Genomic DNA, 16,443 nt, shown 5'->3' on the forward strand with positions numbered 1-16,443 from the left:
CATAAGCAGTTGGTGACAATATGTGCTGTGCCTAGCATCCATGCCTACTCTGTTTTTTTTTTTTTAACATTTTTTTTGAAAAAGCTTTTGTTTATTCAGTAAGCCAAATTTTTTATATCTAATTTTGAGTACTTGTGAAATTAAATATGATCTCATATTTATCGAACCATTTAAATATTTTCCAATTTTAATTGCTTGTATATGTACTTTATATTGAAATGTTCAAGGGGCCCTGGGTGGCTTAGTCTGTTAAACATCTGAAGTCTGGTTCACCTCATGATCTCACAGTTTCTGGGTTTGAGCCCCACATCAGTGTGGAGCCTGTTGGAGATTCTCTGTCTCTCTGTCTCTCTCTCTGCTCCTCCTCCCCTAATGCTTTTTCTCTCTCTCTCAAAAATAAATAACTAAACGTTTAAAAAAAAGTTTTCAAAATTTTGGTATATTGCATATCACAAGTTTTGTAAAGAGAGATGTTCTTTGTTGTTTACCTGATTTTGAAAATAAAATTATAAGAAGTTTACACATAGTATGTGGAATGAAGAAATATTAATAAAGAAACGCTACGTCTATTCATATATGCTACTGTGTGTGCTTACACACATTTGTGTGTATGAAACAAAAATAGAGTCATATTTTTCATACTTTTAAAAATGTGAAATATCCAGAAAGGCAATTGGAACATACAATCCAACAATAATTTAATTAAAAAATAATTTATATATAATTTATAAAATTTATAAAAAATAATTTAAAAAAATTTTAATGTTTATTTTTGAGAGAGAGAGTGTGCACACAGAGAGGGGCAGGGTGGGGGAGACAGAGGATTCTAAGTAGGCTCTACCTGACAGCAGAGAGCCCAATGCAGGGCTCCAACTCACCTACCATGCAATTGTGACCTGAGCTGAAGTCGGGTGCTTAACCAACTGAGCCACCCAGGCACCCCAACACCTAATTCTAAAGACATCTACCCAAGTTGAGAAGTAGACCCTTTCTCATATTAATAGTAGAATCTAGGTGATGGTATATGGGTGTTCACTATAAAATTCTTCCAACTTTGTGTTTGAAAGTTTTCATAATGTTGGGAAAAACTCTGTATCAGGGGTTTGAGACAAAACAGATGACCACCGTTCCTCCTAAGTCATTCCTCTTACAACTAAAAAATCCTGGGCAAACAATAAACAAGCATATGAAGACTCTGAAATGTGAAAAGAAGGAGGCAAATTGTAAGAACTTCAGGGCTGAGGAGCAACATGGTGATAAATTACCTTTGTTTTTTCTTATCTTCTCCCGTATCTTTCTGCTAACGTGTTCCAGAAGCTGCCATACCAGAACCTCCAACAGACACAGACCAAAAAAGCTCTAAACCTGTCCCTCCTTGTCAAAACCAGGAAAAGGGTGGCCTAACAGAGAACTTTGTTGGTAATGCCCACCTTACTTCAAACACCAGTGGAAAAAACACCCTCTTGCCCTGATCTGAACCATGGAAACCAGAGGAAATAGCATATGTTTCTCAAGTGGAACGAGAGAAATTGTCAACAATGAATTCTATATCCAGTGAACATATCATTCAGAATAAAAAGGAAATAAAGACATTTTCAAAAGATAACTAAGAGTATTGATTGCCAGCAAACCCACCCTTAAAGAATAACTGAATGAAATACTCTAAACGAAGTAAATGGTAACAACAACAAAGGCTTGAAACTGATGAAAGAAAAGAACATAAAAATGGATTAAAAAAGGGATGGGGGATTGGGGCACCTGGGTGGCTCAGTCAGTTAAGCGTGCATCCGACTTCGGCTCAGGTCATGATCTCCCTGTATGTGATTTCATTCATGTGATTCCAGCTCAAAGCCTGGAGCCTGCTTCAGATAGTGTGTCTCCCTCTCTCTCTACCCCGACCCACCCCCCTTGTACTCTGTCTCTCTCAAAAATAAATAAACATTTAAAAAGCTTTTAAGGGGGGGGGGGTAAAAAAAACAGGATACTATAAAATACACTATCCTACTCATGAGTTTCTTACGTCAGACATGATGGTTGAAGCAAAAATAACACCATTTGACATTCTCGATGTATATAATGGAAATACTTAATTATATTTTAAAAGTGAGGAGGCATGGAAGTAAGTTTTCTGCACTCGGCTGACTGATAAGTTATGAATGTATATTGTTATATCTAGAGCAACCATCAAAAAAAAAAACTACAAAGTGATACACTCTAAAACACTCTATAAATCAGGATGGAAATCTGAAAATCTTAAGAGTAACCCACGAAATGACCAGAAAAGAGAAACAGAGGAACAAGAAGCAGGAAACAAACTGAAAACTAACTAAAATTCCTTTGTCTCGCATTAATCAAATGACTCTCAATAGGCTAAATACTGACTCTGTCCCAAGGTTTTTTTTCATTGCCTGATAAGAGTAATAATAATTGTGAAGAAAACATGCTGCTGTAATAAGCCAGTCACAAAAAGACAAATAGCCTATAAGTCTCCTTACATGAGGTACCTAAAGTGGTCATAATCATAGAAACAGAAAGTAGAATGGTGGTTACCAGGGGCTAGGAATGGGGAGTTAATGTTTAACCAGTACAGCATTTTAGTTTTGCAAGATGAAGAGTTGCGGTGATGGGTGGTGGTGATGGTTGCATAACACTATGAATGAATTTAAGACTACAGAACTGTACACTGAAAAGTAGTTAAGATTGTAAATTGTATTGTGTATTTTTATATTTGTAATTTGCCACAATAAAAAACTTTTCAAAAAAATCCTGCTGCTGAAAACATTCTGTACACACTGGTGTAGCCTTCATAAGTTTTTCAAGGATTTGCAGATGACTATGGGTACATAAAGATTTTCCCTTGCACAAGAACAGACACTCAGATCAATGGAACAGAATAGAGAACCCAGAAATGGACCCAAAAACGTATGGCCAACTAATCTTTGACAAAGCAGGAAAAAATATCCAATGGAATAAAGACAGTCTCTTCAGCAAGTGGTGCTGGGAAAACTGGACAGTGACATGCAGAAGAATGAACCTGGACCACTTTCTTACACCAGACACAAAACTAAAGTCAAAATGGATGAAAGACCTCAATGTAAGACAGGAAGCCATCAAAATCCTCGAGGAGAAAGCAGGCAAAAATTCTTTGACCTTGGCCGCAGCAACTTCTTACTCAACATGTCTCCGGAGGCAAGGGAAACAAAAGCAAAAATGAACTACTGGGACCTCATCAAAATAAAAAGCTTCTGCACAGCGAAGGAAATAATCAGCAAAAACTAAAAGGCAACTGACAGATTGGGAGAAGATATTTGCAAATGACATATCAGATAAAGGGTTAGTGTCCCAAATCTATAAAGAACTTATCAAACTCAACACACAAAAAACAAAGAATCCAGTGAAGAAATGGGCAAAAGACATGAATAGACACTTCTCCAAAGAAGACATCCAGATGGCCAACTGACACATGAAAAAATGCTCAACATCACTCATCATCAGGGAAATACAAATCAAAACCACAATGAGATACCACCTCACACCTGTCAGAATGGCTCACATTAACCACTCAGGCAACAACAGATGTTGGCGAGGATGTGGAGAAAGAGGATCTCTTTTGCATTGTTGGTGGGAATGTAAGCTGGTGCAGCCACTCTGGAAGACAGTATGGAGGTTCCTCAAAAAACTAAAAATAGATCTACCCTACAACCCAGCAATTGCACTACTAAGTATTTATCCAAAGGATACAGGTATGCTGTTTAGAAGGGTCACCTGCACCCCAATATTTATAGCAGCACTATCCACAATAGCCAAAGTATGGAAAGAGCCCAGATGTCCATCGATGGATGAATGGATAAAGGAAATGTGGTATATATATCGAATGGAGTATTACTCGGCAATCAAAAAGAATGAAATCTTGCCATTTGCAACTACCTGCATGGAACTGGAGGGTATTATGCTAAGTGAAATTAGTCGGAGAAATACGGAAATCATATGACTTCACTCATATGAGGACTTTAAGAGACAAAACAGATGAACGTAAGGGAAGGGAAACAAAAATAATATAAAAACAGGGAGGGGGACAAAACAGAAGAGGTGTGAAGTGATATCTCATTGTGGTTTCGATTTGTATTTCCTTGATAATTAGTGACATCGAGCATCATTTCATGTGTCCGTTGGCCATCTATTTATCTTCTTCAGACATATGTCTATTCAGGTACTCTGCCCATTTTTAAATTGGATTGTTTGTTTCTCTGACATCGAGCTGTGTGAGTTCTTTATATATTTTGGATATTAATCCCTTATTGGTTATATTATTTGCAAGTATTGTCTCCCATTCAGTAGGTTCCTTTTCATTTTGTTCATGGTTCTCTTTACTGTGAAAAATGTTTTTAGTTTGATGGAGTTCCATTTGTTTATTTTTGCTTTTGTTGCCCTTGACTGAGGAGACAAATCCAAAAAAATATTGCTAAGACCAGTGTCCAAGAGATGACTGCCTTTGTTGTCTTCCAAGAGTTTTCCACTTTTCCAGCCTTAGACTTAGATCTTTAACCCATTTTTAGTTTATTTTTGTATATGGTATAAGAAAGTGGTGCAGTTTCATTCTTTTCCATGTAGTTGTTGAGTTTTCTGAACACCACTTATCGAAGAGACTGTCTTTTCCCCATTGCCTCCTTTATTGAAGATTAGTTGGCTATATAAGTGTGGGATTATTTCTGGGGTCTCTATTCTGTTCCATTTATCTGTGTATCTACATTTTATCTATGTGTTTGTGCCAGTCCCATGCTGTTTTGATTACTATAGCTTTGTAATATCGTTGGAAATCAGGGCATGAGATGCCTCCACCTCTGTTCTCTCTCAAGATTGCTTTGGCTATTTGAGGTTCCATACAAATTTTAGGATTATTTGTTCTTCTTCTGTGATAAATGATAGGGATTGCATTGAATCTGTTCATTGCTTTGTGTAGTATGTGCAATTTGACAATATTATTCTAATCCATGAATCTAATCTACAGTATATCCTTCCATTTATTGATATCATCTTCAATTTTAATTATCATTGTCTTATAGTCTTAGAGTACAGGTCTTTCACCTTCTTGGCTAACTTTGTTCCTAGATGTTTTATTCTTTTTGATGCAATTGTAAATGGGATTGTTTTCTTAATCTCTTTCTGAGAGTTCGTTATTAGTGTATAAAAGTGCAACAGATTTCTGTATATTAGTTTTGTATCCTGAAGCTTTACTGAATTCATTTATTATTTCTAAACTTATTTGGTGGAGTCTTTAGGGTTTTGTATATATAGTATGTCATTTGAAAATAGTGATAGTTTTACTTCTTTAATTTGGATGCCTTTTATTTCTTTCTGTTGTCTGATTGCTGTAGCTAGGACTTCTAACACTGTGTTCAGTGTAAGTGGCAAGAGTGGACATCCTTGTCTTGTTCCTGATTTTAGAGGAAAAGCTTTTAGTTTTCTCCCATTGAGTATGATGTTAGCCGTGGGTTTGTCATATATGGCCTTTATTATGTTTGGGTATGTTTCCTCTATACCCACTTTTTGAGCACTTTTTATTCATCTGTTGAGGTCATCATATGATTTTTAATCTTTTTATTAATATGGTATATCATGTTGAATGATTTGTGGATATTGAACCATTCTTACATCCCTGGAATAAATCTTACTTGATCCTTTTGATCCTTGTAAGTATCTGTAATACTCTTCCTTGGATGTATTGTTGAAATCAGTTTGCTAATATTTTGTTGAGGATTTCTGCATCTATATTTATTGGGGATATGGGCCTGTAATTTTCCTTTTGTGTGTTATCTTTGTTTGGGTTTAATATCAAGGTAATGGTGGCCTTGTAGAATGAGTTTGGAAGCATTCCTTCCTCTTCACATTTTTGGAATACTTTGAGAATGATAGGTACTAACTCTTCTTTAAATGTTAGCATAAATGTCCTATACTTTTGTTTGTTGGAAGTTATTAAATTCAATTTTTGTTAGTAATTGGTCTGTTCAGATTGATCTTCTATTTTTGATTTAGTCTAGGAAGATTTTATGTTTCTAGAAATTTACCCATTTCTTCTAGTTTGGCACATTTTTTTGGTATATAATTTTTTATGGTAGTCTCTTATAATCCTTTGTGTTTCTGTTATGTTGGTTGTAACTTTTCTTCCATTTCTGATTTTATTTATTCGAGTCCTCTCTTTTTTCCTTCATTAGTCCGACCAAAAATTTATCAATTTTGTTTCTCTTTTCAAAGAATCAGCTCTTGTCTCATTGGTCATTTCTATTGTTTTTTCTTTAGTTTCTATTTCATTTATGTGTGCTCTGATCTGTATCAGCTCCTCAGTCTTTCCTTGTTTTTCATGACCTTTACACTTCTGAAGAGTTCTGGTCAGGTATTTTGTACAATGCCTTTCAGTTTTGGGTTTTAGAAATTTTGTCATGGTTAGGCTATCATTATGGCTTTGGGGGAAGAATCCCACAGAGGTGGAGGACCCTTCTCATCATGTCATATAGGGAGCACACGATATCATTGTGACTTTGAATGATGTTAACTTTGATTACTTGGTTAAGGTAGTATCATGGTCAGGTTTCTGTATTTTAAAGTTACTGTTGTCCCTTTTCTGTACTGTGGTCTTCGGAAGTAGGTCACTAAGTCCAGCCGCCATGAAGGAGGGGGAAGAGGATTAACTTCCACCTTTTGGCAAGTTGGGATGGGAGAAGTATCTACATATAATACTTGGAGTTTTTCTGTAAGAAAAATGTACCCCTTCTCCCCCATTTATTTGTATATCCAATCATTTGTTTTTATTAGTATGGACTCATGTTTATTTACTTTATACTTTGGGTTATAATGCAGTACTACTTTATTTATTTGTTGCTTGACTTGTTCTAGTGTTGGTCATTGGGAGCTCTTTCTTGTTGCCTGCTATGTCTCTTTGTCATGCTCCCATCTTTTTTTTTTTTTTTTAGCTTTTCCTTACTTTATTATTTTTTTAATGTTTATTTATTTTTGAGAGAGAGAGAGCGTGCACAAGCAGGAGAGGGAGAGAGAGGGAGACACAGAATCTGAAGCAGGCTCTAGGCTCTGAGCTGTCAGCACAGAGTCCGACGAGGGGCTCAAACCCACAAACTGTGAGATCATGACCTGAGCCAAAGTCGGTCGCTTAACCAACTGAGCCACCCAGGCGCCCCTTCCTTACTTTCTTATACCTCATGTCATGTCTGCTGACAATTTCAGGAAACTGCTCTTTCAACTAAATTCTAAAAGGTATTAAATGGCAGATTGCATATCAACATCAGTTATGGGAAGTCTGTATTGTGCTTGCTTAAAATAACTTGGCTTAAAAGCTATTTATTTTGTTTATACTCAAAGACCTAAGAAAGAATAAAAATAATGTCACATCCTTCTTGCCAGATATTTTCACAATACAGTAGCAGGGATCTGCCTACATATCACTGTATCTCACATTTAAAAATCAAGACACCTTGGGGCACCTGGGTGGCTCAGTTGGTTAAGTGTCCGACTTAAGCTCAGGTCTGATCTCACTGTTTGTGAGTTCGAGCCCCATGTTGGGCTCTGTACTGATAGCTCAGAGCCTGGAATCTGCTTCAGATTCTGTGTCTCCCTCTCTCTCTGTGACCCTCTCCTGCTCACACTCTGTCTCTCTGTCTCTCTTTCAAAAGTAAATAAAGATTAAAAAAAATTTTTTTAAAGCTTTAAAAATCAAGATAAGCCTGGACCAGTCGTTTTTGGCCGTCAACATGATATGCCTAAAGTTTAGAGCAAATAAAAGATGGCCTGTCTTGAAAATGGGTTTGGCAAGATACTGATTCTTTGTGGCTTGTGAAAAGTTAATATAGATAACTAGATTTATTAGGAATCAGAATTCATCAGTTAGGCCAAACTGGTTTTTAATATTCATGGGATAAAAGGACAAGGTCATCTACTGAAGGCCGATTGATGTTGTGAGGGACAAAGTCCATGTGAAGCTTAGCTTCTGGCCTCAAGCACAGGGAGACAAGATACTACATGCAGGACAGTAACAATCTTTATGAGGTTGCAATACCAGTGAAAGGCTTCAGCTCATAAGAGATAGTACCAGGCTCTCCTGGAAGGCTCCCTGGGCTGGCGTAGCCTTGGAGCAGACACTTGAAGCACAAGTTGGAGGGAGATGATCCCATGTCACTGGAAAACATCTCATATGCAATGGCCAGTGTCTGGGGAAATATGCTGGGAAGAGGGATAAGCCTCTCTTTCAACATTCACTGAGCTGAAGTCAACTACCCAAGTTGTTTCAATTGTTTGCAAAAAGCTGGCCCCTAGTGGCTATTTAGTGCTGGATGGAAGTTGCCTGTGAGGAAGGGGGATAGTGTCTGCTGGGAGTCCCACCTGCAGAGAAGAGGCCCTGGAGGGTGAATTCCCAGACACAGTCCTGATTTCCTGACTGCACCCAGGGTGGACTCTGCCAGCCTGGTCCTGCATCTGGTTCTATGGAGGAGAGGGCACTAGAGGCCCCAGATGATGCTGAGCTTTAATTTATGAGTTCAGAATTTCATGAGTTCATATCCTATGGGTGCCTCACATGCAAAAAACCACAATAAAGGCTGATTCTGCCCAGGCCCCTGGAGTAAACTCCTTTCACTGTCTCCCCTACAATCCCCTTATGTAGTCGGCCCGTGAAAAGCAATGCAGGGAGCCAGTGAAGATTCAGTAGAAGGTGGTCTACAGAAGTAGGAAGGTTAAAGTTCTGAGGCTCTGGTAAATTGACCAGCATATAACCTCTCATACCGTACCCAGTCTGACCCAGACCAAGGCCTTTCCTCTTTCTGTTCACACCATGACGCTGACATTTTAGAGGATTCTTTTCCCCTTTAAGGCAAATTTGCTGTATGGTGAATGATGGCTTCTGCCCTAAGATGAATTGATGGGGACCATGTGGATACAGAGTGATCAGAGTCTGTGCCATCTAGTACATTCACTGACTTCCCTCTGTCTTCATCCTCCTTCTCATACCCAACCTTTGACTGAAAGTTGAGGGAGAGAGGGACTGAGGAATAAAACCATACCCCAAAACATGGCTCTTTCCATTCAACCCTGATGCCACTTTGGGTCCTAGAATTCAGTGAAATGTTTCCATGTTCCAGAGTAAATTTGTCAGTACTCTAGATCCCTAGATGTAAATTCTACTACTCTGATTTTTTTGTGTCTAGGAATGTCCGCTTTCCAGTTTCCCATTACACTTGCCTACCACATCATCAATGATTTTTCAATACATGATTATTTGGGATGAAGAAAAGGTCTACTAAGCATTGTAGGGGATATGCCCATGCATAATCTATGGTACTTTCTTGAATAAGTGCATTGTGTAATAACCATATGAGACATGTATGCAGATAGATATGGGCAATGCAAAAAATATGAGCCTAAAATGGTCCTATAACCTTAAACACCAATGTTGGTCTGTTATATCTCGAACATTTGCACTAAACTACTTCTAAAGTCAAACTCCTAGTTTAGGAAGATACATCAGGTTTACCACATATAGTCAGGTTTGCATCAGCACCAACATACATTAGGAAGTTCACCTGCTATATCTGAGAAGCACTATATTGTGTGCTCCACAAATGTCTGTGGGATGTGATCAGTAAATGGGTTCAGGGAAATGCACAAATATTCCAGTCTTAAAAAAATCTGGGGAGTCTTCCAGCAGAGAATGAAAGAAGGAAAGAGAAGGAAAATAGGAGAGACAAGTCATGGAACAGATGAATATGTGAGTTGATGACAAAATTGTAGTTATAGCTTGAGGCCAAATCATGTTAGACATTTTATTTGAAGGTAATATTTGGATTTATCCTGGCCTCTTCAATATTTTATATAAGGACTGACTGAAAAATACCATCAGTGATTTAGGATGATCAGACAGATCCTGTGTGCAGGGTAGATGTGTAGGGAGAAGCAGGAGGCAGTCAGATTTACCATAAGGCTGTTGCTGTGGTCAAGGTAAGAGTTGGTCACTGTTAGGACCAAGTCAGAAAGGAGCTGATGGTGAGAACAATGAGTACTGATTAGCACTCAGTCCTATCGGAGTTTGGGGATTGGAGATTGGAGGAGTTTGAGAAAGGAGAGAAGCGAGGGCAAGAAGGCCAGTAAGGGGAGGAATATTGAAGATTGGCCACTGGAGATTAGATGAGTGCCCTCTGGACATCAGGAAAGAGGAGGTGGGAAATTCCTTGTGGGTTCTGAGCCCTCAGGTGTAGAGTAGAAGAGGCTAGGACTCCTGGACACTTGGCCCCATGGAGTAGAACAAACTCTGGGCTTTGAATCAGAAATCCTGGGTCCCAATCCAAATTCTATAATTAATTCATATTTTCATGTCCCTAAGATGCTATAGTAACTCTGGACACTTCAGCATCAAGGGATCCGAATTCCCTTAGCCCATTTTTAAAAAAGGTTTATATATTTATTTTAAGAGAGACAGAGAGAGTGCAAGCAGAGGAGGGGCAGAGACACAGGGAGAGAGAGAATCCCAAGCAGGCTTCACACTGTCAGTACAATGGAGCCCGATGCAGGGCTCCATCCCACAAACCATGAGATCATGACTTGAGCCAAAATCAAGAGTCAGATGCTCAACTGACTGAGCCACCAAGGTGCCCCTTCCCTTAGACCATTTTGACTTGAAGGGATACCAAGAGTTCCATGAGGAAGTCTAGCTACTATCTAAAGTTTCCTGACTCCCATTCTGAGCAAAAAAGCACCAAAAATTTAGAATGGTAGTGAGGGAGAGTAGTGTACAGGTAGGGTTCTGAACTGTAAGAGGTTGGGAGATTGACTTGAGCCTAGGATAGAGGGAAAATTACCTAACTCAGTAACAACCAGTGACCCTGAGAGTCAACAGGATCATTCTGTAACCAACAATTACTAGTTGTACAGCCTTGGTAATGATAACCTTTCTGTGACTCAGTAAATTGGGGATAATTTTAACATCTCCTAATGTGAAGCCAAGAGGGCATTGATTTAGAGCCAGCTCTAAAGTCCTCTGAAATTCCCAGACCATTGTGGTGGCCACTGTCTCATGGGGTTGCTGGAATCATCCCAAAACTATCCAAATATGTCTTGTCCTGAATTTTTGGTTGTTGGTAAAATGAGTGTTTAGAATGAGCCCTTTTTATAATTAACAAACTTAACAGTTTTAGGACTTACAAGCAACTATCGGCCTCATATTAAAAGCATGAGCATGATCATGTATCATTAATTGGAGGAATAGTCATGAGTGAGTTTATATCTATCTGGGACTCAGTTTCTCTGTTTATAAAATGAAACAATGTATAATAGCCAAAAATCTTCTAAACTCTAAAATTTTCTAGAATTTGAGATCAGTTTCCTTAAGGCTCCCTTCATATCACGATTTCTCAGACTGTAGATGAAGGGATTGACCAGGGGAGTCACCACTGTGAAGATGACAGTGGCCACCGTGTCTTGGACTGAGTAGGAGGATGAAGGGCGCATATAGACCCCCAGGATTGCCCCATAGAAGAGGGACACCACAGTGAGATGGGATCCACATGTGGACAGGGATTTCCTTATTCCATGGGCAGATGGCAACTTCAGTACATTAGAGAGGATATACACATATGAAATGATGATACATGTAAATGGTGTCAGAAATATCAGTCCACCCACAGTGAATACCATCAGGTCATTGATAAAAGTATCAAAACAAGACAGCTTTAGAACTGCATAGGGGTCACAGAAAAAGTGATGCACAGTATTGTTGAAACAAAAGGTGAGTTGGACCATGAGAAGAGTGTGTAGGAGAGCATGCAGGTTTGTAATGACCCAAGAGACCACCACCAGAAGGATACAGAGTTTGGGCTTCATGATCATGCTGTAGTGGAGTGGGCAACAGATGGCTACATAACGGTCATAGGCCATCACACTCAAAAGGAACCCATCCATGTTGATGAAAGTGATGAAGAAGTAGATCTGGGTCATGCATTCCACATAAGAGATAGACTTGCTTCCCAGTATGTGATTCAGCAGCATCTTGGGGGTTGTGACTGATGAAAAGCAGATGTCGATGCAGGAGAGGTTAGCCAAGAAGAAGTACATGGGGGTATGGAGATGACTGTCACAGCTGATGGCTAGGATGATGAGAATGTTCCCAATGATGGTGACCAGGTACATCCACAAGAACAGCCCAAAGAGAATCTCTTCCTGCTTTGACTGCCCAGAGAGTCCCAGGAGAAGGAATTCTGTGACCATAGTCTGGTTGTCTCTATCCATGTCTGCAGGGGAGAAAATATCATCATAGGGTTAGATCATATGTCAACATTTGAGCAAATATATTTTGGAACCACTTTTCCATTTGGTTGAGAATTACCTAAAGCTGAATAGTCTTTTTGACGCTTTACTATTACAGGTTTACAGAAAAACCCTGGTTAATTTAAGAGTGTTTAATTACCAGTGGCTATAGTTTTATTTATTCTACTCTTATTTACTGAGTACCATATACAGATACTTTCATGTATGGTTATTTAGCCTCATCTAATAGTTGAGATATTTTATTTCACTTAACATATAAAACAACTGAGGCTCAGGGCAGTTAAGTGATATTTCCAAATTCATGAGACAAGTTAGATATCCAAATTGGGTGAAATGATTTTTTCTGTATGGTCTTTTTTGATTTGCTAACCATTTATTGTAGTATTACAAACCTGCAAATGTTATCTGTGGCATTTATATTTTCCCAAATTATGGAAAATTTGTTGGTTTTGAAAGACCTAGTTGGTGGTTTGTCCCTAAAATTTTAGCTGCTTTTAAGTTGACCTAAGCATAGATCATAGCTGTTGGGAAGGCTGACTTAAGCACACTGTTCAGGTTGCTGTGTGAAACATTCATCTGATTTCTGATAGAAGAACAAAGACATATATTTTTGAAAGTGATACACTCATGTGTGTATATATATGTATGTGTGTGTGTGTGTCTGTGTGTGTGTGTATGTGTGTGTGTGTGTATAACCTTGGATGGTGAGTAATTTGTTCTGTGAGTGTTCTGCAAGACAAGCAAACATTTCTAATAAATTTTAACTTAATAAAGGAGCAATGTCTTGCAATACAAGTAGTGCGTAAAGCCAAATGTCACATGATCACAACTGAGCCAATGGTTCTTGAAATTCGCTTTAATATATGAGTGCTTTGGAATATAAGCATGTTTCTGAAATGATTTATGCTCGCAAACCAAGGTTTTACTGTGTGTATATATATGTATACACACACACACAATAATTTAGTCAGATTATTTTTGCTATTGGACAAAAGGGATTTACTGATTGGTAAAGCATACCAATCACATACAAATTCATGTGGTACCTCCAGCAGATAATCCCCGCACTAAGAAATCATTATAGGGAGGGAGGAGTCAAGTAAGGCACTGTGAATGAAATGTCCCTGGAAGAATTTATGGTATTGGAATAGTGAAGGAGAGGGAGTGCATTTGTTAGTCATGAGAACAAAGGCTTGAGGCAAAGGGAAGAAAGAGAGGCACGAACTGCTTTGTGATATGACTTGATGGCTAGGCCAGAGGATGTTGTAGGGAATATTCCTAGGAATTGGTTGTAGGATATATATAAAATGGAAAATCTCCATAGTAAGGTGCCTGCCACTGAGATTTCAATCCATAAAATCAAGGGAAAAGTGCTGAGACTGGAGGTTGTTTTTTACCTGGACTATTTCCCAGGACACAGGTAGGTAAAAGAGTACTAGACAGAAGCTCGAAGATGCTCCAGAAGGAACCTGGTTAATGTGGACTGGAGACGTTGAGGGGTGAGGGAGACCCGTCATCAAGAAGACAAGAGACTGGCTGGCCAGCGGGTGTGAATATTCTGGTCTCAAAGACAGTTTCCCATAATGGAAACAGAGGAGAAGATAAAAAAGAGGGATAATAGGATATCAAATGAGATTCTTCCTGTCATCTTTGAATTGCTACAAAGGCCAAATAGTGAGTAAAACAAGCTCAGAGTATCCCATGCTTCCTTGTTGTAGAGTTTCCCACTTCCAGCATTGGGAGTGTAGGTTACAGCCAAAAAAAAAAAAAAAAAAAAAAAAGGAATTTCCCAGTTTAAACCTTCAAATTGAGACTCCCCAGGAAACCACCCACATTTTAGTAGTCACCCACTGAATTCCTCTTACTATGAGTAGATATAGTGGGAGGAGGTAAGGTAGAGAGTAGGGGCAGCATGGGAGGGTCTTGAATGTCTGCCAGAAGAGTCTCTGTTGTGGGGAGGAAGGGGCAGCTCTTGGCCTGAGCTTCTGGACAGGATTTTTAGGAGCCTGCAGTCACTGACCCTAGCGCCACTAACCTGAGCTGTCTCCTTCGTCTCCCACTGCTGCTTTTCCACATCCTCCTTGGAAACGTGCCTGCTCAGTCCTGCAATGGGCAGCACATCCTGAAAAGGGAAAGGCTTGCATGTGTCAAACCAGGACACATGCCCCCTTTGAACTTGGTCAGGTGCAGAGGGATTTCGTGTATCTGCTTATCTGCGTGTTTGTGTGCACGTGAATCTGTTGTTGGAGGTCCCATGCCCTCACCTGCTTTTCCAGCCCTTCTTACCTGGCTGTTCTCTGCTGCTGTGAGATGTGGTCATGGTACCGCCATCTCCACTGGCTCCTTGCTTGACGCTGGATGATACAAAAGTGTCAGCCAGGGCTGAGGACTGAAGAATCTTTGTTGCTCTCCTAGGTCTGGTGTGGATGATTGGGAACAAACAAGCAGATCTTCCTTCCCTGGAGATTAGGACTTTCTTAGGGATCAGGGCAGAAATAGCTGCCAAGGTTGGGTGTCCCCAGGGTGGATTCCCCACAGAGACACACATTTTAAGTGTTTGTTTTTCATATTCTGTCCAGACACAAAAAATAGGAATGAGAGAGACTGGAATCTTGTTCAAATACTTGTTACACAATTTTGGATACTCACATCCTCCTTTCTTAGTCTGTTGTCTGTCTAGGAAATCAGTGACAGGAAGAGTGGGAGGTATGCTTTGTGATGATCAAATACATAATGTACATAAACATTTAACCAATTAAGAAACTGTATGAAAAATGTAACAACCACCATAACAGAAAAAGTCAAAAACTCTTAAAAATACAAGAAAAAATTTATTAAATTACACTTTTATTAAAATACTTTATTATGCCTTTCTCAAAACTTAATGATTCTAGTAGGCAAAAATCATGTTAATCAGAGATTTGAATTACCAAATTTAAAGTATGATCTAGTAATTTTAAATAAGTATATATACACATATGCACAATTACACATACATAACATTTTTATATTGATTATATATAAATAATTCCCTAAACCCAGGGAATATTAACTATTATTGAATATCTTATTGGTTATAAGAAAATTTGGGCACCTGGGTGGCTCAGTCAGTTAAGTGTCCGACTTCGGCTCAGGTCATGATCTCACAGTTTGTGGGTTCGAGCCCCACGTCAGGCTGTGTGCTGACTCTCAGAGCCTGGAGCCTGCTTTGGATTCTGTGTCTCCCTCTCTTTCTGCCCCTCTCCTGCTCATTCTCTGTCTCTCTCTGTCTCTCAAAAATAAATAAATGTTAAAAAATTAAAATAAAACTCTTAAAAATTTTCTGAAATCTAAACTTTGGAGACCACATTCTCTGGTCATAAAATAATAAAATTAGAACTCAACAAATATAATACAGAAAGAAAATTAGTTTTTGCTTGATTATTTAAATTTAAGTATACTTTATATAGAGTAAAAATAATCTATTTTAGAGTACAGTTCTGCAAGTTTTTGACAAGTGCATCTAGTGTTGTGACCACCATGATAATCAAAATACCAAACAGTTTGGGGCTCCTGGGTGGCTCTGTCGGTTGGGCATCTGACTTCAGCTCAGGTCATGATCTCAGTTTGTGAGTTCGAGCCCCACATCGGGCTCTGTGCTGACCACCTGGAGCCTGCTTCACATTCTGTGTCCCCTCTCTCTACCTGCCCCTCCCCTGCTCATGCCTTGTCTCTCTCTCTCTCTCTTGAAAATAAATAAACATTAAAATTAAAAAAAAATACCAAACGGTTTAATCATCCTTCAAAATTGCCTTGTGTCCCTTTGTAGGTAACCCCTACCCAAACTCCAGCCCCCAGCAATCATGATATAAGTATATCAATATTGCTGTTCATTTTCCTGTTAAGTAATATTTAATTGTTTTGATGTACCAGCATTTGTTAATCCATTCATTAGTTCAAGGACATTTGCACTGTTTTCTGTTTGATGGATTATGAATAAAGCCACTATAGTTGTTTGTATACAGGGTTTTCTGAACATAACTTTTTATTTTACTTAAATAGATATCTAGGAGTATTGTAGACTGAATGTTTATGTCCCCCAAATTCATATGTTGGAGCCCTAACCCCACTGTGGCTGTATTT

General features: G+C 38.9%; 1 protein-coding gene across 1 annotated transcript; it reads right to left on the reverse strand.

Annotated features, from left to right (window-relative positions):
* Window positions 1–11,349: 11,349 nt before the first annotated feature.
* On the reverse strand, window positions 11,350–14,641 carry LOC125935130 (olfactory receptor 1361-like). Its single transcript, XM_049648829.1, has 3 exons — window positions 14,608–14,641; window positions 14,357–14,443; window positions 11,350–12,284 (listed from the first exon to the last, which is right to left on the reverse strand). Exons 1-3 carry the CDS (start codon window positions 14,639–14,641, stop codon window positions 11,350–11,352), a joined length of 1,056 nt encoding a protein of 351 aa, XP_049504786.1.
* Window positions 14,642–16,443: the final 1,802 nt, after the last annotated feature.

The sequence above is a fragment of the Panthera uncia genome (assembly GCF_023721935.1).
Source record: "Panthera uncia isolate 11264 chromosome A1 unlocalized genomic scaffold, Puncia_PCG_1.0 HiC_scaffold_17, whole genome shotgun sequence".
NCBI classification, from domain to species: Eukaryota; Metazoa; Chordata; class Mammalia; order Carnivora; family Felidae; genus Panthera; species Panthera uncia.